At 41.4% G+C, this 23,361-nt stretch overlaps 1 protein-coding gene across 1 annotated transcript; it reads left to right on the top strand.

Annotated features, from left to right (window-relative positions):
* The first annotated feature begins 941 nt into the window (after positions 1 to 941).
* col6a1 (collagen, type VI, alpha 1) lies at positions 942 to 23,160 on the top strand. The gene is made up of 35 exons (XM_084912809.1): positions 942 to 1,245; positions 1,827 to 1,956; positions 2,411 to 2,611; positions 2,705 to 2,864; positions 4,104 to 4,217; positions 4,353 to 4,373; positions 5,203 to 5,223; positions 5,311 to 5,355; positions 5,461 to 5,514; positions 5,617 to 5,661; positions 5,975 to 6,001; positions 6,100 to 6,126; positions 6,251 to 6,295; positions 6,385 to 6,438; positions 6,981 to 7,043; positions 7,125 to 7,187; positions 7,267 to 7,320; positions 7,412 to 7,447; positions 7,530 to 7,592; positions 7,869 to 7,931; positions 8,991 to 9,053; positions 9,911 to 9,973; positions 10,075 to 10,125; positions 10,213 to 10,248; positions 10,463 to 10,525; positions 13,595 to 13,660; positions 14,666 to 14,701; positions 15,059 to 15,095; positions 17,683 to 17,691; positions 17,785 to 17,918; positions 18,311 to 18,408; positions 19,138 to 19,324; positions 19,416 to 19,587; positions 19,842 to 19,871; positions 21,180 to 23,160. The coding sequence occupies exons 1-35, from the start codon at positions 1,161 to 1,163 to the stop codon at positions 21,782 to 21,784; spliced, it is 3,021 nt and encodes a 1,006-aa protein (XP_084768935.1). The 5' UTR covers positions 942 to 1,160; the 3' UTR covers positions 21,785 to 23,160.
* Positions 23,161 to 23,361: the final 201 nt, after the last annotated feature.

The following is a 23,361-nucleotide window of genomic DNA, read 5'->3' on the forward strand; positions in this document are numbered from 1 at the left end:
AAATGCATGCATCACGCTTCATGCTGAGCACCACATCTGCCAAAAATCCTACAGATTTACAATGAGAGCCTGCTAATAAATACAGATCATAACCAGATGTGTCCCCCCTCTCTCTTCCTAGTCCCTCCTCCTCTCCCTTCTTTGCTCTCCTTCTCTCCCTAACTCGGTGATCTCAGTGGAAAATCTGAGTCCAGGCCAGACCTTCGATGCCTTCACACACACACACACACACACACACACACACACACACACACACACACATGTTGGCAGCAACTGTGCAGCATCCACCTCCCACCCCCCCATCAACACCTTGCCAAATGAACGCCCCCTCTTTCCAAAGTAGCTTCCAAGGTCAGCCCTCAACGAGCGCTAGATGGCGCTGCTTCCAAAGGGTCAATAGAGACACCATCCCACCGCAGCGCGCTCCCACGCCCTTCTCGTCTTGCTTTTATGTTCAGGTTGGTCTGGACTTTTAAAATGAACCAGATGTGTTAAAGCTCCACCCACTAACCCCCACCCCATCTTCCGCAGATTTCTGCAGGAATAGAGCTCAAAATGCTTCCAAGATGTGCGCCACATGGTTTTCATTAAGCAACATGAAGTGATTTCAGCTTCATCTATTCTGGTTTGCGTTTCTTGATTTTTGTGGGTGACATGTAGGCAGTTTGATGAAGGGGCAGCCGCGTAGTGACCAAATAACATTAAAGGGGCGCTCTCTATAAACGATGTGAAACTGAAAAACTAAATGTCCAGTTTCCACATTTTCTCTTTATGCCAAAATAAAAAGAATCAGCTCTGTGAATGCTGAAGTCTCGCTGACAGTCACCAGTTTATTGTTTGACCCCTTTTAAGGAAGTGTGCACATCTGGGTAATTGGCGTAAACTGCTGGTCCGTGCGCGCTCTGGTACATTGCTTCTCATCAGCTTCCTTAGAGAAAGCTTTACGAACTCCTCCTCCTTCTCTTCCTCCTCCTGCTCCCCTCACCGTGCGCTCTGGTCCTCCTCTGCGCGCTCTTGGGTTTCGCCTCGGAGAAACTCCGACGGAGCTCTGGATCAACAAAACTTCACCAAATCAGTTTAGAGGTGTCGGGCTTGGGGCCGCAGTTGTTTTTTGTCGGGGGTTGGGTGCCGTGGTTTAGTTGTTCTTTCACAGTTTAATCATGGAGACTCTCAGAAGTCTCCTGCTTCTGCTGCTTTTCATGGCTGGAGCGCAACTACAGCAGGACCAACGGCGCAGAGTTGCTGGTAGGTTTGCTGAAAACATCTGGTGCTTTCCAAGCAGATGTTCTAGTGCGATTCTTTTGCACTTGAAGTGTGTTTATTATGTCGAATGCAATGAAGTCGTGTGTTTGCTGTATTTTGGTGCACTAACAACTAAGATGATAGAATCCTAGTCCGCTATCGTTTTACCTAATGGTCATGTGAGGTGTTGGCTGTAAAGCAGACTGATATGTGATGTCAGAGTAGCCGAGAACCTCAGGCCGGCTCCCCCACCGAGGTGACAGGAGTCATAGGACAGGTGTTTATGCAAACAGCCATGTTATAGATGCAGATAGTTTGCTGAGGTTTCCTACCTGTATGACATGATCAGCCAATGAGATGATCTAATGTTGCTCATTATAATGAGCTGTAGGCCTCTGGTGCTGAAGTAATGATTTCTGCTGGTTTCACCAGTCTTGAAGCTGATTGTTAACACGTTTAGAGAAATCGAAGCAGCTAGAAATCACATTAGTTGGATCATTTTTTTTCGTTCTTCTTCATTTTTTTTTTAAATCGTGGGATTATATTTGCTGATCACAGTCATTGACTATCTGCTTTGTGAACAGAGTGTCCTGTTGACCTGTTCTTCGTCCTGGATACATCTGAGAGTGTTGCCCTCAGAAGGACACCGGATTCCTATTATATTGACCAGATCAAAAATTTCGCCAAGGACTTCATAGATCAACTCAAAGACATGTAAGAAACACACACACACACACACACACACACACACACACACACACACACACACACACACACACACACACACACAAATTACCTTCAGTTCTGGAGGAAGTGTTCAGGTACCAGTAAGGAGCACTGTACAGCATACTCAGATACACTGTGGGCGTGGCTACAGGTGCAGAGCCCTTTTGACCTACCCACCACACCCACTACTTACAGTGGCTATAGTTGGGGAAATGTAACATAGAGTAACTTTTAAACACCTGGGCTTAGATTTTTTTAATCAAATGAAAGAACTCTGCCAATTACTTTTATATGAAATATAATGGGATGAAAGTGTGAAGCAGAATGAAAAGGAAATACTTAAAGAAAGCCCTCTGACTATGACTGTGATTGAATCTGCATAGTTCTGGTCCACCCCTGCCTGTCTGTACCATGTTTGATTTTAATACCTTTGCTTATCCAGGCGCCACCAGTGTGACCGCATCCTGACATGGAACTCAGGAGCGCTGCACTACAGCGACGAAGTCAAACTGGTGAAGGAGCTGAGTGACTTGAATACCGAACGCAATGCCCTGAAGACAGCCATCGACAACATCGCGTACATCGGCAAGGGCACGTACACCGACTGTGCCATCAAGAGGGGCCTCGCTGAGCTGCTCATTGGGTAATAACAGCACACGCATAGTTTCATCCTGAAATAATAAAGACGCTGACAACATTTCTGAATGTGTTTGCATACGTGTGTACCTGCTTGCAGGGGTTCCCATTACCATGAGAACAAGTATTTGGTGGTGGTGACTGATGGACATCCTATTACTGGTTACAAAGAGCCATGTGGAGGTGTGCAGGAGGCTGCTAACGAAGCCAAGCTACACGGGGTCAAAGTGTTCGCTGTCGCCATCTCACCTGACCAGGAGGTACAACGCACACACACACACACACACACACACACACACACACACACACACACACACACACACACACACAGATAATTTTTTAAACTTTGCACAAATGAAGCCGTGCATTGGTCAAATACATTTTGGGGGAGTTAAGGTTTGGCCTTTCATTTTCACTAATTAGCTATTATAAGTTAATTTTGACTTTGGAGTTTGATATTTAAATCAGTTTCAGTCTTTTTTTCATAGGTTTATACTTACATAGCCATGTGTACATGATAAAGGTTATTTGATCTCTGATGAAGACATCTGTTCTAGTTTTTTTAAATTGTGAAATATAAGGGATAAGTCTTATGAAACCAAATCCTGTTTGCAAATGCATTAAGACAGAAATGTCATACTAAGAAGATGTTTTTCTTTGGATGATCTGGTCAACTCAGCTTTCTGATGCCATGTGAAGCTAAAGAGCGTAGTCCACTTTTTCCACTTTTTCTCTTTTTCTCAAGTGTTCAGATAATGAGGTCAGAGTGTTAGCTAAGGCAGCTCTAGGCTCTGCTGGATATCAGTAAAAGCTGAAACTTCTAATGTGGTTATATCAGGCTCATGGCTCTAGTTGTAAGCACAGAAGCTCCTCCCACCTGTTTCTGTTTCTGAGCACCAGCCAATAAGAAGAAAACAGGCAGTAAGGAGGAGGGAGGGATGCTTAATTTCAGACAGGTCATTGAATTGATGGGCTGTAGGATGACTCAATTAAAGATAAACAAGGCTTGTTTAGACTGTAAATCATGCAAACGTGGAGCAAAAAAAAAAAAAAAAGAGCATAAAAGGTCTGCTTTAAAGACAAATCCAGCATAACTCAAGTGTAAACCCCACAGCACCGTGAAACTGTTTAAGAGAAAGTGAATTGAAGAAAATAGAATTCTGGAAAAACAAATTATCTTTCCAAATGTTTTTGATTCCACCATGGCTTCTTTAGATTAAACAGATATACAGATTAAACTCTGCATGCACTGTATTGAAAATGCTTTTTTTAATGTGTTCTGTTCACAGTCAGTTAAAAACAAGTATTATTAATCTTAATACCATGTTATGCCAGGAATCTCTGCGTGGTGGATTTCACAATTTTCCTCTACCGGCTAATGTCAGGAAGAACATGTTGGCAGATGTTAATCTTAATCATTCGGATACTAGTGTGGCCAGAAGGGAAAATCGATGCTTCTTTCCGGCTTGTAGATAAAGATGTTTGTGTTTGATTTACAGGAAGCCAGGCTGTCTCTCATCGCCACAGACCGCAACTACAGACAGAACTTCACTGCTGCAGATGACCTCAGAACCAGCAAGATGGCAACCATTGAAACCATCATTAACATGATCGTACGTCTCTTCTCTTCTCTTCTCTTCTCTTCTCTTCTCTTCTCTTCTCTTCTCTTCTCTTCTCTTCTCTTCTCTTCTCTGAACATTTAAACATTTGGATTTCAAACTAACTCCTGGTTTATCTCTTCTTTCCAGACAAATGAAACAAAGGATGTGGTATGTCCAATTATTTATTTATTTATTTATTTTTATTTAGATAAAGTTAACTTCACTGCTTGCTGCATGCTTTGCTGCAGAAGCCGGCCTGGGTTTTCTCATGTTTGGGGCTGAGAAGGCTGGCTAGAAAAAAAAATGTCACCAATAATGTTCAGCTCTTGTTTGTTCAAACATATTTTTGGCTGAGCAAATATTAAGCACTCTGCTTTTAAAGAAACAGCCTAGCATCTTATTTGTATCTGATGAGCTCTGCTGATTCATTTTGAGTCAAAATGCAGTGTTTAAAAACCAGGGTTCTCTGCTGTACTCTTTTTTTTGTGCTGCATATTTCAATTCAATTCAGTTTTATTTATACAGCACCAATTTACAACAGTTGCCTCAAGGTCCTTGAGGCAAGTGAACTTAGTTACTTGCTATGGAGCTGTTTAGAGCAATAAAAAAACAAACAAATAAAGTTTGGATGTTTGGATGCTTATAGTATCTTCACTGAGATGTAAACTTCACTAAACAACGTCACTAAACAGGAAACTAGGAGAGGTCACTGAGGACACACACTAGATGCTACAGTCACCACATCCAAAAGCTAATTGAGATTACTGCGATTACTATTAAAACTATAATAGCTTGTTTTGTTTTTACCGCTGTGAATGTGAGAGGTTCAGGTGACACCAGAAAACATAGGGTTTTTTTGTATTTCCAGTGTGATCGCACCCGCCTAACAGCATGTCTTACTTTGATTTGAGCAAAAAAAATTATCCAATATTCTGTACAGCCATAGACGCACAGACACACTTTTCATTTTTTAAGATCTTTTGTTCTTTTTTTCCAGTGTTGCTCGTTTGACTGCGTTGTAAGTACTACTTTTTTTATTTTATAAGTCACAAGCATGATTTCTCTTTGGACTATATTTTTGGAGCTAACTTTTGTTTGCCTACAGGCTCCTGGAGGGGACAAAGGACCAGATGGAGAATCTGGCTCTAAGGTGGGATAGCTGTTGGGAAAATTGAGAGATGTAGTTATGTACAGATCTCCAACCGTCCCATTTAAACCTTGTTGACTAACCTCCATCCTCCCCTTCTCTCTACAGGGAGAAAGAGGTAGACCAGGGATGCCAGGAGAGAAGGGAGATATTGGTGATGTGGTAGGTGGCTTCCTCCAATAATAAGCATAAAAAGTATGTGGCATCCAACACTTGGTGCACCTGCTGAAAAAACTGTCTGTTTTTCCCATTTCTTTCTTACAGGGCAGGATTGGCGACCCTGGTCCTGTCGGTTACAGTGGAATGAAGGTACAGTGCACTTAATAAAACATGCTGATAGATTGGAGCTGGGATCTAAGGGAGCCTTTATGATATTTTGAAGCAAAGTATTTAGTTGTTTTGTTTTTTTAAATTTTCTGCACTATTAAGTAAACTAGAAGGATATTAGTCCTGCTCCAAGTAAATTAAGTTTGACTTCTCAAGAGGAGGCGGTCTGGTAACTCTGAGTATGTGTATGTTTGTCTAGTCATGACCGCTGACCCCCAGTCAGTTTTCCCACCTTATCATTCACCTCATCCCCCATGCTGTGTAATAATAATGATGTATGTGTTTCTGTTTCTAGGGAGACCGTGGCCCGAGAGGAGGGAAGGTACTGTCAGATACCCCAAAATATATATTTTAGTAAGATTCAGTTCTGTGCTTTAATATTCTCGAATGACTGACTCTGTGTTTGTGTGTTTTCTGCAGGGTGACAGAGGACACAAAGGCTACAAGGTGAGCTAATATTGACTTCTTGTCTTCAGAGAGAGAGGCCGTTGTACCGACGATTGCCCTGGAATCTTATGATTTCCTGTCGCTTTAATTCTTTCTATTCTTTCCATCTGTTCCATCTTCTCAGGGAGACAAAGGTCAAAGGGGAAAGGATGGAATCGACGGACGCAAGGTGAGTAAAGTCCGGCCATCTGATGCGTCCATCTTTCTCCTCTCAGATGTATCCGTTTTTTAGATGTTTTTGTGTGTTTTCCCCTTTAGGGTGAACCTGGTTTCCCTGGACTTGCTGGCTGTAAAGGCTCTCCTGGACAAGACGTGAGTTTAAATATATACATTGAACCTGTTATGACCTTTAATCGAGCACCATTAACACTCATGGCCAAGTGCAAATGGGAGCTAATCATGAGATCCATGACACTAATTAGAAAAGTTGCAAATGTGCAATCAGATGTGTCGACATTGGGACAAACAGAGTTTATGTTTTGTCTTAATTACACTCTTGAACACTTTAACACACCCTCAGATAAGCCAATGCTGTTGTCAGCGTCTTTGTTTACAGATTAGCCGTTAGCTATTGTGTGCATGCCTAGGAATGTCTCTCTCTTTCTTTTTATTTGGTCCAAACACAAATTCTCCCTGGTATCTTCTGAAGCCAGCAGACCCAGACCATGTGCTCTTTAATCTTTGACTTAGTTTACATTCTTTTCTGTCAGACTGTTTGGATGAGTCCATATAGCTGTACTGTAAACATACACACACATACATGAGCTTACAAGTACGGCAGCCTCCTAGATGGAGTGTTACCTCAGCTGCTTCTGATCATGCATTGAAACTGTGTCTGTGTTGTGTGTTTCCAGGGCTCGCAGGGAGAGCATGGACCAAAGGGAGACCCTGGCTCTTATGGAATTAAAGGAGAAAAAGTAAGAGAGAAGGAGTTCTGGGTGCTGGAATTTTGTGTGGCCTTTAACGCCCTGTATTAAGGTGCTGTGTGCTCATTCCAGGGAGATCCCGGGAGGGACGGCGAACCAGGACGACCTGGAAACTATGGACCATTGGGCCCAAACGTGAGTCAGTGTACAGAGAAACACAGAAACGACGAGAGATGACAAAGCAGGACAGAATTAACCATGTTTGTCGTGACAGGGTGATCCAGGCCCTCGTGGTCCTGACGGGGACAAAGGAGAGCGCGGCGAAGATGTAAGCGATAAAGCTGGATAAAACCAAAAAAAAATGAAGTTCATGACTTTCACTGTAGCTTCTATAACTTTCTGCTATGTTTGCATTTCAGGGATTACCAGGGAATGATGGACCTGCGGGCGAGAAAGTAAATATATTGACTTTAAAATGGTGTTTTTGTGTGTGACAGCTACCAAAATGCACGTTACCTTCTCGAAAATCTCTTGTAGGGGTTACCTGGAGAGAAGGGGGAGCAAGGTTCCCGTGGAAACCGAGGCCCAAGAGGAGAACCGGTAAGTGCTGATAAAAGGTTTAGCCCCAGTCCCTCACGGGCCTTCCCCAGTTCAGCATTTTCTCCTCAGAAATTCATGGGAAATTCAGTTTGGCACGTGTATAGTGAGTCCACTGTAACCACACTGACCTTAATGGAACAGTTTTTATGTAATTCCTCATGTACTCCCACTGAGCTGACTGTTTTTTAAAGCCTGGCTCTGTCTGCGTTCCTTGTCTTTTGTTACTGTCTTGAATGCCTTTAGTCTAATTTATACATTTGTTCTTTTCCTTGCCAGGGGGATCCAGGACCCCGCGGAGAACAAGGGAGGGAGGGCACAACTGGCCCCAACGGCGCCCCCGTAAGACAGAAACACTCACTCAAATATGAGCAACCATGCAGGCATTCAAACAGGCACGAGCAGTGAGCGGCCCTGCTTACAATGCTGCGTGGTGTAGCACGGCACAGCCCCAACTATAAACCACTCGCTCTTTCTCTGGAATTATCCTTTTTTTTCCTTTCGTAGGAACATGTTAGTGGCTGCATGCGCACATGTGAGCAGTTGTGCATATTTCATGTTAAGTGGGGATAAACTGGCCAGGTTTTCCAGAAGTAAGACCTGGCTGTGTCCCCGCAGTGCTGCCCACTCCTCCCTGCTTTAACCCCAACTCCCCTCCTCTTATTCTCCGTTTTACTCCTCCTCCTGGGAACATCAACAGTCACTCTTTCCCCTCTGACTCAGTTCTTCTCTCCGTCCTCTCAAGCCAAAGCCTCACTATGGTTTTTCTTAATAAGGCACCAGGCAGTGTAATAATAATAATACGTTACAAGCATCAGCCGTGGCAACCTCCGTGATGTCAGAGCGTTCAATGGCTCTTTTGTGCTTCTGACTGTGCTACTTTCCTTGTCAGTGAACACTAAGGAAATGATTAGTATGGAAAACATGGAATAACGGACAACCGGAATAACGGCATAGCATTACTCTACAGGAGTGTTTAACAGTATTTTTTGTGTGTTAACTAGAATATAAAGAAGCGCTGTGGTGTCTTTGTCTTATTGCTTGAAAGTCCAAAACCTAAATCCAAACCTAAATATCGTATACGGCATTTCAGATTGATCCAGATGTGACCAGATCTTAGCAGTGACTTTTAATTGTTTCACAACATCCTACTGAATAATGTTACAATGCAGAGAACATAATTTCTTCTTTCACTGCTCTCCGGGCGATTATCTGCTCACATAGACACGGAGATGGGAAGAGTTGAGTAAATTGTGAAACTTTTCCTCAGGCAAAGACTCATGGGAAGTGTAGTTGTTAAATGGTGACACTGTTAAAACTTTTTTTTTTTTTAAATCCCCCTTTTTGTTATGTACAGTAAAAGTGTTTAAACAGTTTGTCATTAATGTTGTTGTTTTCCAGGGTGAAGTTGGCAAGTCCGGGCCTCCCGGGTACAGAGGAGATGAAGGCCAAGCCGGATCAGAAGTGAGTCCAACAAAACAAATGTACAGGTTATAATGAAAGTGCAGGAGTGTTTGAAGACTCTGGGAGTTTGTTGTTCCTCCGTGAGCGAGAGGCTCCTAAATGAACTGCCCTTTATCTGCCAAAGTTAAAACTGTAATTTTACATGAGAGACTTTTTTGGTCTGCCTTTTTGTTTAAAGTTGACGAACGTTAGAAGCAAACAGGGACTGTCTCATACTTTCATGTCACTTACAAAGTAATAGTAAAGATTTGACACTGTGTTTTCAGATAGCAAAGGCTAAAGTGCTACAAACCCGCTGATGTAGCTTTAAATCCATAAAAATTTTGTGAATCAGCTTTGTTTTCATTTGTCATGTCTGTTGGTGGTTTGATGCTCGTTATCATACAATCTAAGCAGTCAGCTTGCCAGAATCTCTGACAGATGGCAGATACTGATAGTTACACTATTAAGCCTTTATATGGGACTGTGACATGTCTGTTATTAAAACGGATCAGTACTCAGTATTACTGTCAGTAAAACAGATGCTGCACTTTTGTTTGTGTTTCTTTTCTAATGAATCAAATTTGGTTTTAGAGCTCACTGAATCACATGATTATTTACTGAATCATCACGAGAGGCTGCCATTTACTTTCTGATTTAGAATTTGAACTTCCGTCTGATCCCACTGATGTGATCAGGGAGAGATTTTTAGGTGTTTTTCAGGTGGTAATTTCAAGAAATAGAACTGGTTCACAGTCTTGGTCCACACATTAACTCAAAGACACACACACACACACTCAGTATCTGTCAGCAATATCCAAATGTTTTCATGTTGCATTTCATGTGTTTCTAATCTCATCATTCCTTTCTTCTCTCAGGGACCCAAAGGGCCGAGAGGAATCAAAGGAGCTCCAGGAGACAGAGGCCCTATGGGAGAGAGGGTGAGTGAGAGAGGGGGGAGACAGATGTGTGCTATCAATCATAACTCCGGTCGTGTGTGTGTGCAGATGGATCTGTAAGTGTCTCTCTTTCTTCTTTTCAGGGAGCGGATGGTGCTCCAGGAAATGGCACAGAAGGTTGTCATGGTTTCCAGGTAGGTAGTTGGGGCATCTCAAGTGTGGAGCAGCTTTCTCGCTGTAACTATGTATATTTTTGATGCTTATGTGGTTTTAATTTTTAGGGTTATCCTGGGCCCCGTGGAGACCCGGGTGAGCCGGTAGGTTCTTTTTTTTTTTTTTTTTACATAGACAATCAGGGCACTTTTTTTTTTAATTTGAGATCAGATGTTGGAATGCACGTTTGTTAGAGGCAGCGATTAACTGAGCTAAAATTGATGGGCTTTGTTAGCCCTTTTATCATCATTATCATTTAATCATCTGTCTTTGCCAGTGCTCCCCTGTAACTGTTTATGTCTGCTGTGCATTTATCAGGGTGGCAGGGGGACACCTGGACCCAAAGGAGATGATGGCGAGCCCGGAGATCCAGGCCCCGATGTAAGTCCAACTCTGACTTCTTTTCCCTTTTTGAGTTGCTACTCGCTCTTGATCTCATTTTATCTTTCCTCCATTCCTTTCTTGGCGCAAAGAGCTGACAGGATATGAGTCACACGGCTACTATTTTAGATATATTTTTATATCTCCTTATTCATTTGCTGTCTTTTAACACGTCTCATACTACAAAGTGACTTTTTGTCTTTTCTGCTTTTCATTATTTTTTTTCTTCTGTAGTCTAGAAGTATTTTGCTGTTGTTGTTTTTTTGTCTTTCTCCCACACTTTCCTCCTGTTCAGCAGCTGGAAATGCTTTAAGTACTTTTGAACACATTGGGGATGAGGGCTTTGAACTGATGCAGCTGTGTATATGTCGTTGTCAAGGCTACCAGGAAGTGAGCAGAGACGATGAGGGGACTGCATTACTTTTTTTCTGGATTGTGTGTGTGTGTGTGTGTGTGTGTGTGTGTGTGTGTGTGTGTGTGTGTGTGTGTGTGTGTGTGAGAGAGAGAGAGAGATTATTCCCGTCCACTGTAACCCCTGGTTCAACTTGGCCGTGTTTACATTTAAATAATTTCACTTCCAGGGTTCGAGTTTCATGGCTTAAAAGTTTCTATCCATACGTCGGTGCACCCTGACCTTTTCCTGCAGAACAGTCACACTCTGTGAGCTGTGGATTTACAGTGCCAGATCAGTTTACCACTCATCAAAGCTTTCTGTTACTGCAGCCAGAGCAGGATAAGATGCCATACAATTCACCCAGTCACCCAATATTTTACTAAAATTTGCTTGGTACTGTAGTAATGTGTCAGTAATGTACATGATACATTCACTCTGACAGCAGAGTAATGGGCATATTCTGTTAAATGAATACACGAGGCAACCCAAATTATCTGGTTAGCTTAGCATAAAGCATGAAGACTAGCTTAACTCAACCCAATGATACTTGTTTGAGGTATGCAAAAAGTTCAACAAGAGCTCAGGTTTTATAGGTTTTAGGGGCTGACCTGGTACATAGATCAGCATTCTGCACAAAAGATAGATATATATGAGCTTTTAGAAGTGCTAGCGGGTGCATGCTGTCATTGTAAACCACTTTGAACACACAGGAATTAGTTTAGCAGAATTGGTGCTAAGCTAACCTGTTGTTGCCTGCAGCCTTATATTTGGACAGTGGTCCAGTGGTGACTGTTCTCTCATCTAGGTTTGCAAAACAAGTCCAGTTAGTTACCAAAATGATGTACCATTTAACAATGGTTTAATTTCCACACCGCACCCTGTATTGGTCCATGACAAAATCGTAGACTAAAAAAACCATAGTTAACATAATTAGGTGCCATTTTTTGTATATCTCAGTGAACAGAAAGAAGTTATTATGTTCCGCTCATTCTCAGAGGCATGCATGCATTTCTGTTTTCTTCTTATGTCTTTCTCCCTAGACAGTGATTTTCTTGTTTCCACAAATTCTCAGCTGTTCACAAAAAAGCTTTTTGTTGGATGGTGGAAGGCTGTGAACGGTGTGTGGCTTTCCCGCCTATTTAAAGTTGTGGCTAACATACTTTTAAGATCATATCCTGCAAAATGTATGACAAACAGTTGCATCTGGATGTGATCGCTAAATATGACGCCATAAAATCAAGCCTATGATTTGTCTGGCTGTTTGTGTAACTGTGGATGATGCCACATTTGAAGTTGAGCAGTAATTGGAGTCACATGCATTGTGCGCACATGTATGTTGAGATATATGTGTGTGTGTGTGTGTGTGTGTGTGTGTGTGCGCACACGTGTGTGTGTTTCTATTAAAGGCTCACATCTGTTGGCATGTGTGTGAAAAAGCCAGATGGTTGGCATTACCGTCTCCCCAACAGCCCTTGTGTCTCTGCTGTATCTGTCCACTGTAGGTAGATGGTTGTGTTGCAGGAGTGCAGATCTGCTGGTTGTGACTTTACACTGTGAGCTAGTCCCTTTTGCTTACACTGCTTCCTGCCTTACATGTCACTCCCAATCAGAAGGTTTCTAGGACAGACATTTCTCCATTAATGATCTGTAATATTTTCATTCACATTGTTTATGCAGTCGTTTAAAAGAAAAGAGAGTAAATACACTTTTATCCAAAATGAGCCATTTAAAGCACACAAGCACCCACTTTAAAACAGTTTCTGCTCTTCTCGTGTGTTTGAAAGATTTTTTTTTTTTTAAATCTTCTTTTATTTTGGTATCTGCTTTCAGTTTTGGATTATTGTGAAATTCATTTCAGCTGCCTGCCATCATTCTCAAATTTTTAAGTGTGTAAAAGTATCTGTGGGAACATCAAATTCAACGATGTGATCATTGTCCTAAATCAATTTGTTTAGCTCTCTGCGCTTCTGCAGGCCGGGCCACAATCTCACAGCGATCAGCTGTGGGTCAGGGTGCAGCAGCTGCAGGGGCTTTGGCTCCTTTATCCCGCTGCATAGTTAGTTAGCTGGCCCTGATGAGACATGGCACAGCACTTCAGTGGATTTCTCCAAGATCAGGCAACAAACTCGTGCTTACAATTTCTGAAACTGTGTGTGGAGCAGGCAGGAATGCATTGTCTTTGTATACACAAAAATAAATGACGGTGCTCCACTTTCTCCTTCTCCTCCACTTCTATGATATAAACTACCACACTCAGAGACAAAACTCTTCTGAAGTTTTACATTTATTACTTATTTCCATAGTCAAGCACAGAATATACATAAAAAAGTAAACAAATGAACACACACACTAATCAGGTTGTTTTGCAGTCAGGTAATCACTTATACAGTAAGTCAGTATGAAGGTTTTAGTTGGACTCTGGATCTAAAAAGTGTGTGCCACTGCAGCTGTTTCCAGTTTGGACAAAACTATGAGCTGTGGTTATTGTTTAGCAGTGCTTTGACACACAGCATTGCACGTTCATTGTGATTAGTGTGTAAATCAACTTAGTTTCTTTAAATAGCTTTTCATCCTGTAATTTGAAAAGATTTACAATCATTTATTTCAAAAGAGAAAAACAAACCAAAGGTGTGACCCTTTCTTTTAATCTCCACTCATTTTCTCTTTTTTGACAGAATGACGAACCAGGGCGTCTAGGACCAAAAGGGGCCAAAGGTCACAGAGGGCCCGAGGGCAGGCCGGTAAGAATGACACTGAGTGTGCACGTATGTTTGTGGTGAATGAATGTGTAAAACATAGATTCATGGGCAATGCTGACATGATATTTTTTCTGTTAATGTTATTTGTGCACTTGATTAGTTAATTCATTAAAACATTAATTCTTCTTAATAGGAAAGAAATACAGACTTAGCAGGCCTTTAAGAAAGTGAGCTAACAAGAGCACAGCCAGCTGTCAACTCTGTCCATTTCCGTGTTTCAGACAGACACCACAACACCAAACCACATGCTAAGAGATGGAAAAAAAAATCATTCCTATGTTTCCTTAAACCTTAAACTTTGTGGTGTTGCTTCATGTGAAAATATAAACAAAGCTTAATATAAATATGACATTAATCTAAATGATCGCACGCTCTCTGAGAGGAACCACTACTCAGGACACGTTATGTCTTCTTCTCCCCCGGTTCCGTTTTCTGTCTTGTGTCTCTGTGCATATTTTGTATGAAAAGTTTGCGTCATGTGCTCCGAGTGCTGTTCTTTTCCTCTACAATTAACGGCTGTCTCTCTCCCTCTCTCTCTTTTCCTGTCTTTCTCATTCTCTAATGTGTGTGTGCTAGTCTGGTGTCTTTTATGCAGAAACGAGTGCTCTTAAACAGAGCTTAATGTCGGCTAAAACATAACAGATGGTTTTCCTACAGTCGAGAGAAAAAAAAAAAACAACTCCCAAAATTCTGTGGCAGTGAACTTTTGGACGTTTCAGATGTTTGCAGAACGACAGTGGCGAGCATGAAATGTGTGGGCGTGGATTGTGGGTTCAGTCATGGTGAGAACCTTGCGTACAGTCAGAGGAGTAACGTCTTTTTCAAAGAAGCCCCCCATATTTTTTAATTCCAACTAAAACACAAAAACTTTCCTCTGTCATCTTGAAGCCAGACCAGATAGACCTTTGGACAGATTTTAAAAAAAAAAAAAAACATAGACGTTTTTCAGGAGGATGAATCACTCACGTCTCCCTATCTCCTTTTCAGGGACCACCAGGGCCTCCCGGACCACCAGGAGCCGATGTGAGTATCAAGATAAAAATTGAATCCATCCAATTAATGTGAGCCTTCGCCCTCAATTTAGCCGTAGCACCAGAGTGCTAACACACTTAATTCCCCCTTGAGGCTGTGCAAGTTTTGCATCTGCAACTGATAATGTATGTTCAGTCCAAAGCCACACAACCAATTTCCTGAACACAAAACCCCATAGCCGTTCACTGACTTCTAAGTAAAATATCACGTAGTCATGTTTTCATTTTCTTCTCCTTTGGAGCGGCTCAAAAGCAGTCAGGGAGCTGGCTGTGTGTCGTGTTTGTATATTATGTAATGTGATGTAGGTCTGTGGCCATATTGTAATGTATCCTCTGCCTCTCTCTTCAGGATTGTGAAATTCTGGATATCATTATGAAGCTCTGCTGTAAGTTCAAGACTTAACGGTTTGCATTCTTGAACACCCACTCACAGAATATAAATTCTTTATGTTAAAGTTTTCTCTGTCATTCATATGTATGTATATATATATACATATACATATATATATACATTACAGTTACAGTGGTGAGTGCGAATATTAAACATTGCAGATGTTTCAGATAATGAGGTCAGCATATGTACAAGTAATCCCTGTGAGCCAAAAGTTAAGACCTCAGATTGTCAGTTTCAGTCTTGGTTTGTATGATGTCATAAACAGGGGATTTCCCTAATGTGGTCATCTCAGGCAAACAGCTCTGACTAAGAGAACAGAAGACCTGCTGTTCGAAGCTTCTGGTTGTCAGGATCACCCAGTCAGAAAAAAGGATGGCTTAAAGTCTAGACTAACTAAAAACACATGTATAGCCTCTTCGATTAAAAACGAACGTCATCCATTTAAATCTGATTTTTAAAAAGTCTCAGTGCAGTCTGGGTAGTGATGTTGAACAGTTGGAACAGTCTTGGACTTTACATTAAGATAAACAGGGAGTTATTCTGTTTATCCTTTTCAAGCTGATTGTACTGTAACTGAGGAGGAAACCATACTGGGTATCAGTCAAACTGGACATCCATATCCAGCACTAATTTTCCTTGAGAGACCCATCCCAGTATAGGATCTAATCCCCTCCACCATGATAAGGTGATGTTTTACAGAGGGGAATTTAGAAACCTACTGTGAACAAGTAGGTTTGTGAAAAACTGTGAAAAGGAAAATTGAGGAACCTAGACTTCAGTGGGGTTCAGTGTCATGTAGACTGGGCAACTTTGTCGACTGGAGGGCTGTCTAGGTTGATACACCTCCGCAAAGCTGCATGGAACTCAACAATAGTGCCTCTGGTTTATCAAACTGGGGTGATGTTTCTTCTTTTTAAGAAGGGAAAACAAGGTTGTGGTCCAACTTTAGCAGAATCAGCAAACCTCAGCTCTCTTTGTTAGGGTGCTTTTGGGAGAGTCTGTCCATTGGTCGAACCTCAGATCCACGAGGAACAATTTGATTTTCATCCTGGTTGTTGAACATATGACCAACTCCTTTTCTTCTCAAGGATATTGCATGTATTTTGTGGACAATAAAACAATAAGATATCCCTCAGTGTGGCCTCTGGGATTGCTTTAGTAGTATGAAGTGTCTGCCCTGCTGTCATGGGCCATTCTGTGCCTATACAACCTTAGTAACAGCTTGGTTTGCATTGCCAGTGCTAGGTAAGAACCAGCAGGGTTGCACACAGATTTTAGTTATAAATTTTATGGATAGGTAATTTTTAGTTATTGTCAAGCAGAGGAGGGTTTCTGGTTTTATGGCCTCTGGATCTCCTCTGCTTTTGCAGTTTATAGCCCAGTGTGAAACAGCAGGAATGAGAATTAGCATTTCCAAGCCTGAGGCCATGGTTCTCAGCTGGAAAAGAGTAGAGTGCTCATTCCAGGTCACAAAGGAGTTGCTGCTCAGGTATCTCAGGGAGGGAAATGGACAGATGGATTGGTGTAGCATCAGGAGTGGTGCAGAGTACTTTTACTGGTTTTACAAACCATCTGTCTACTCGGTCCAAAATATGAACATTGTCATTGTCCTTTAAGTACAAGTGTACACCTGAGGGTTGTGCTGTTGAATGATGAGAGGTGAAACGTTTTGACAAGCTAAAGAAGTTAAGACAAGCTCTTAAGACAACCATGACCTGGATGATGGACAGACATCTGACATACTGGTCTTAGTTGGAGGTTGCTGGTCACTTATGGACTGCTGAGCTGATTGAACTGGCAGGTTGTCATCTTCCTATTTGAACAGGATCATGACCAAATGTTTGCTTTCGGAGGTTGTAAGTCTTGGATGTATTGGACGGTTTTGTGCCTAGCATGAGAGGATTTTATATTTACCATTGTTGACTTGAAGTCCAAAACCACTGATTCCTTTTGATTTATTCATTGTTCATAACCAGTTGCGCCATTGGTATATTCATTCCATCAATGCAACAAAAGTATCATAAGAGACGTGCTCAAAACACAGCCACAGTCCCTCTGTTTCTTCACAACAGGAAAGATGTTAAGGCTAATATCACTTCCTTTGTTTCCTTTCAACTGGAAATGAAAGCCAGATGCAGAGCAGTGTGGCACAGAAACTTGTAATGATAGCGTTTGAGTTTAGATCATCATCCCAGAGAAAAAGTAACAGCAGCTTTCCTTAGGTCATAATATGGAGTAAACATTGAGGATTGTTTCACTTTTTTTCACAGAGTATTTCAGGTATTTTAAGCTAGTGCTTTAATAGAAGATGACATTTATGGCATTTTGAGAGCTTCAAGTTTTTAGTTTAAGAAAAGAACAGCTAAAACTGAACCAAAGCAAAGCTGATCTTACACAGTCTTAAAATACAAATATGGTGCAGGAAATTGATATAATAGGGCCACTTTAAACAGATGGCCTTCTTTAGCTCAGTGCTAGGCTAACCTAATGAAAACCAAAGCAGGTTGTATCATGCTACATTTAACATTCATTAACTTTGATTTGTGTTTTTTTTTCCATGCTCTTCTAATCACCCCCAGCTTGTTGTGGTGAGTTTGGAGTCGTTGCCTATATTGTTCTCCACTGTCTGTGGCTACTTTGACGATTAGCCTTTATGAAATTATTCATGTGTGTGTCTCCAGAGTGTAAGTGTGCACCAGTGGACCTGGCGTTCATCGTGGACAGCTCAGAGAGTATCGGTTCTACAAACTTTGCTCTTGCCAAAGACTTTATCATCACAGTCATTGACAGGCTGATAAAAGACCAGCAAGTCAAGGTAACATCCTCCTTTAATTTATCCTCTGTTTTGACAGCATTGCATTTCATATTCTTCACCTTTTTCCTCTACCACCATCTGTCAGCCACATGCTTGACCTTTGTGGGATTTGTTGTTTATTTAAAATCATTCCAAGAATGGTGCTAAAGCTATTTTTCAGAGATGTTACGAAATGCTCGCCTCGAGAACAAACCTCAAAATAGAAAAGTGTGAATGAAAGATATTCTCTTGGGTTTGGAACATGCTTTTATGTCTCTCCAGTGACTCTCCTCTCCCAGTTTGGTTGCAATTAGTCAGGATGGGTGGGACACAGAAATGTTGACAAAGGAAAACACACACAGACCAAAACACACAGTCACCATGCAGTGCTTGAGGGTTTTTTTTCTTTCCAGTTTGCCGTCGACGAGTCCACAGTGAGTGTTGTCCAGTACAGTGGATCGAGAGCCCAAGAAGTTGTCAGACTAGCCTCAAGCCTCACCGAATTCAAACAGTGAGTTCACACACGCGTGCGGCAGGAGTCTCTGGCTTTCTTTGTTCTTTATAAATGTACTTTAAGAATTTTGCAGTGCAGTAAAAAATGAGACAAGGGTAGCATTACAGATGTTTACGCTGATAACACAAACATTATGCAGGAGCAGGTAATAGATAATAGGTATTGATTTTTCAATAACTGGACATGAACATGGAGAGTTTGCTGTATAACTTATGCAAGTAGATTTCTAACTAACAAGGCCACTTTATTTTCTTTAAAGTTGTAAGACATTTTGGGGTCAACTTAAAAGAAATAGATGCAAACTATAATAGCATATTTCAAATCCCCATATACCAGGATTATTCCCTAAATTCTGCCAATATAAACAAAAGCAGTGGATATTTAAGTAGTTTTTAAAGCGTTTTTAAAGATAAAATTAGAAAGTTTGACAAACAGGTCAGAGGTCCAAAGTAACGTCCCCTGTATGCCTTTATGATGCTCTCAATACAAACAATGGCAATAATGGACAATGAGGGACTTTTCTATCCTAAAAAACAGCACTATAGATCTGATCAGAAATAGATCTGTCGCGTGGTAATTACTTATCTGGAAACAGAAATGACTGTTTAAATGTATAAAATGAAAGAACCTTTGAATACAGCATGTTGTATATTTTGCCTTATGTTTCAATGTTAAGCACGTTTTCTTTGTGTGTGTGTGTGTGTGTGTGTGTGTGTGTGTGTGTAGGGCAGTGAGAGACATGAAGTGGCTAGCTGAGGCCACGTACACAGGCGAGGCCCTTGATTTTGCTTTGAGCAACACAATCAGTGTCATGAGGAAAGAGAACAAAGTCGTTCTCGTTCTCACTGATGGACGCTCTGATATCGACAGAGACAAGACCCCCCTCAACATACTCTGTGGTAAAGGCCTCCAGGCAAGTGTGACACACTTTGAAACACACACTGTAGAAGGTTGAATCACATCCCTGTACAGGCAAACCTAAAAGGTCCCTGCTTCATCTCTAGGTTGGTGGTTTAGGAGTAAAGGACTACTCAGGCCGTGAGCCCAACCAAGAGCAGCTCGACGACGTGGTGTGTAAGAGTGACCCCAAACCAGGCTTTTCCTTTGTGCTGGATAACTTTGCTGAACTTCTCGACGACAATTTCCTGCAGAACCTTACAGACAGAATCTGTAAAGGTACAGCACAGCTCCACATATTTAAATAACCTATGAATGCACTCCTTATCTAGTTATTAGTGTTGTTTTAGCAACACCGTATTCACGATATACAGCGATATCCAGGCGTCTGTGTCAGTTGCAGTGACAGAGAAACATTAAAGACTTCTTTGTAGTAACAAAACAACACGCCAGTATCTGATCTTGCAGTTATTTAACCAGCTGGAAACAGTAATTTGGAAATAAACTGACTTATCTTGTGCTTTCTGTTACAGAGAAGAAATGCCCAGACTACAGATGTCCCAGTAAGTCTGATATTATTTTCCAATACACAGTTACACTGGGTTGTATTATGTTTGTACTATTTTACTGGGTTTGACAATGTCTTACGTCCCTCATTCAGAAATCAGTTGTTCAAAGCTATTTTTGTATAGCACCTTTCGTGCAGGTTAGTGCAGGTCAAAGTGCTTCACAACTCTCAAAAAGACATAATAAGGAGGAACAAATAAATTATATAATAAATTAAGAAATAAATCTAAATTTGAAATAGCCTATAGGTATGATAAGAGTAAGTCAAATAAAGCTTAAATCAATTTAAAAATAGATATTAAAATATTACATTAAAAATGTAAAAAAAATAAAAATAAACACAAATAAAATAGCAACAAAAATACAAAGTTAAAGATATAGTTAAAAACATAGAAAGTTATTTTAAATAAAAATATGCGACATCAGTAGGACATGTAAGAAAACCCCAAATCCAATCTTTTCAGCATAAAAGATTGGATTTAAATTTCTTTTTAGAGATTTCAAAAACCTTCTGCTGCTCTTGGGTGCTCCTGCTGTTTTAGCGATGTGGATAAAACCTCATGGCTGCCTCTAAACATTTTCTTCCTCCACACTGGAACAAGAAAAAGACCTGAAATACTTTATATGCCATCAGCACGTGAGACATAGATACTGGAATAAGGCCACGAGGTGCTTTAAAAACAAGTAAAATGATTTTGAATTCACTACTGACAGGCAGCCAGTATAGACTTCAGAATCAATATAATCTTTCTCTTATCTCCAAATAAATGATCTAACTTCTGCTGATGTAACACATTTTAAGTCGACCAGATAGCAGGGCATTACAATTATCCAGCTTTGTTGGCATAAAAGCATGTTATCAGTTTCTTTGTGTTACTCAGACCTAGAAAAGGTCGCACAGTTTAAAGCAGAAGGAAGGAGACTCAGTGACAGACCCCATATGAGCCCTGACGTTCAGATCAGAGTCAGCCCTCCTACTCCTATGTTTTGTGCTTAGTGGCTAGAGGTAACTCTGAACGAATTCCCTTTTTCTGTTTCCGTCTCTAAGCTTTAGGCTAAAATTTAATTTTAGTTACTTATCTGCCTCTGCCTCACCTTTTCTATATTATTTTAAGGATTGTTTGAAAAAAATACATCTCAACACAGTCACGTTATTCAGTGAACGAAAGTTGAAAAAACCCAGACCAACAATAAATTAGAATCTGGATGTTAAATACATCATAAATAAATGCTGTGTTTCTCTCTCCTGTGTTGGAAATCTCTGACCAGATGTGTTGCGTGTATTATTTCTGCTTATATTGCAGTCTATTTTCCTCAAAGTACCGATATTTTGGTGATGATGGACAGCTCGGCCAGCGTAGGCCAGAAGAACTTTGAAATAAGCAAAACCTTTGTCCAACACTTGGCTGATCGCTTCCTGAACGCAAACAGGTCGCTTGGTGCCCAGATTAGAGTGGGTGTGGGCCAGTATAGTCGGAATGCTCGCTTGGACGCGCCGCTGAATCACAATCTGACGGTGTTGTCTGAGGAAATCAAAGCAGCTACCTTCCAAAACGATGGCACCAGCGTGACCCAGGCCTTGGAGTTTGCAATCAGGACTTTAGCCTCCCGCGGGGATGGATCAGGAGGCAGTAAGAAGCTGGTGCTCTTCTCTGACGGCAGGTCTCAGGGCGTCACCCAGCCTGTCCTGGAGAAGCGTGTTCGCGAGGTGGCGGATGCTGGTATTGAGCTCTATGTCATCTCAGCTGGCACCCAGGTCAGCGAGGCTAACCTGCGCGCTCTGGTGAGCAGAGGACGGCTGGCCGACATCACATACGCTCAGCGCCATCTGTTCCGTCTCCCAGACTACCCATCTCTGCTCCGTGGGGTCTTTTACCAAACCGTCTCCCGCAGGGTGTCCATGCCCTGAATGGGGATACACCATACAACAGGACTAATACGCTTTACATTTTTAGTCCAATGATTATCCAGTCTCACTCATTTACAGTACACTGTGTTTAAAAAAGAAAAGAAAGTCGCAAAACGACTAATGATTGTGTGGCAGAAAAAATGTAAATTTCTTCAAAAAATTACCCAGAAACCTTTTTTTTTTACCCCCAACTTGATCCTCCAAGGCAGACCATGTTAGGCTGTGTACAAACCCCGGTGCCTTCACTGAGATAATAACCAAACAAAGGTATTTGACCTAAACCACCCACTTTTAGAACTTTCGAGACAGTGCACTATAAATTTCTGCCTTGGAGGTAAAGTTCAGGGTAAAAAAGTGCCAAATAAATGGGTAACTCCGGTCCTGGAGAGCCATCAGTATTAGCCCGTGTCTATTTCTAGCTTTCATCTGCATTAGGTTGATTTCTACTCAGGTATCCCTGTATCACTGTCAGCTCTGACTTCAGCTTTAAACAAGGCTCTTTGAAACAGCACTTACTTGCCTCTCCAGGACCGGACCTCCTGCCCTTTCAAGGATTGTGTTTAGAGTCTAATGTGGATTCTTTTTTCTTATTTTCATTATAGCTCTAGCCACTCTTTCAAGTGGTGTCAGATCTGTTGTGTGACAGTAACGCAAAATGAAGTGACCAATCACAGCTGTGAACTGATTTATTTTAAACTCCACCTCCATGATCTTTAAGTGTTAACTTAGTCCACAATTGGAGAAAACTCACACTGTTCATTATGTCAAAGTTATATTAAATCACCAAAACAGGATATGACATCAGATAGGCTTATGTAGAAAGCCTGCTTCACCAGAACTCCACAGCTGGACCTTACCTGTGTGGTTCTGTCTGTGAGTATGTGTGAACCCTCTCAGTGTGTGGACATCATTTACATGTGAATGTGTGTTTTACACAGAGCCTCCGGGCGTTGGTCCATAAACAGCTGTGCTATGGTCGCTGGTTCAAATAATAGAGTAATGATAAAAAACTGTTCTTTATTGTCTGTGGAGCAGAAAAGCCTCAGTTTCACACACACATACGCTTACACGCATACATTGGTTCAGTGACCTTGGAATCTGCCATGGTGGAAACCTTGAAAATAAACATGGCACTTCTCACACCTACCCACACACAGAAAAATACACACAGCTTTTTAGATCACCTTAAGTGGAAGTTCAAAGTTGTTGTTATCTTCATTGGCTCAGAGTCACTGAGCTGTTGTTGTTATCTGTGGTGCTACTAGTTTCAGTGTATCAGCCTCTACCCTTTTTGTTAAAGAAGATATTTTTACCGTGGGGATGCACAGCCGCAGTAGTTTCATAAGAGCTCCTTCAATAAAGGTTGCTGCACCTAAGTGTGATTGTTTTTGTCCTGTACACACACACTCGCAAAGCTAGTTTACAAAGATCCATTCACACATGTTCATGTACCTCTACTGACGATTCTTTGGTTCAGATTAAAACACTGAGGAGAAAAAAGAATTTTTACATCTCTCAGGTAGTGTTATAAAACAATGCATACATTTACATTGCTATGCAGATGATACTCAATCATA

The sequence above is a fragment of the Perissodus microlepis genome, chromosome 18 (genome assembly GCF_051167445.1).
Source record: "Perissodus microlepis isolate ML-2025 ecotype Zambia chromosome 18, ASM5116744v1, whole genome shotgun sequence".
In the NCBI taxonomy this organism is placed as follows: Eukaryota; Metazoa; Chordata; class Actinopteri; order Cichliformes; family Cichlidae; genus Perissodus; species Perissodus microlepis.

Excerpts from the sequence above, each read along its gene's own strand:
- col6a1 (XM_084912809.1), top strand. The coding sequence starts at position 1,161 with ATGGAGACTCTCAGAAGTCTCCTGCTTCTGCTGCTTTTCATGGCTGGA. Across the intron at positions 9,054-9,910 it reads AAGGCCAAGCCGGATCAGAA|GGACCCAAAGGGCCGAGAGG; the intron begins GTGAGTCCAACA and ends TTCTTCTCTCAG. Across the intron at positions 19,588-19,841 it reads TACAGACAGAATCTGTAAAG|AGAAGAAATGCCCAGACTAC; the intron begins GTACAGCACAGC and ends TTTCTGTTACAG.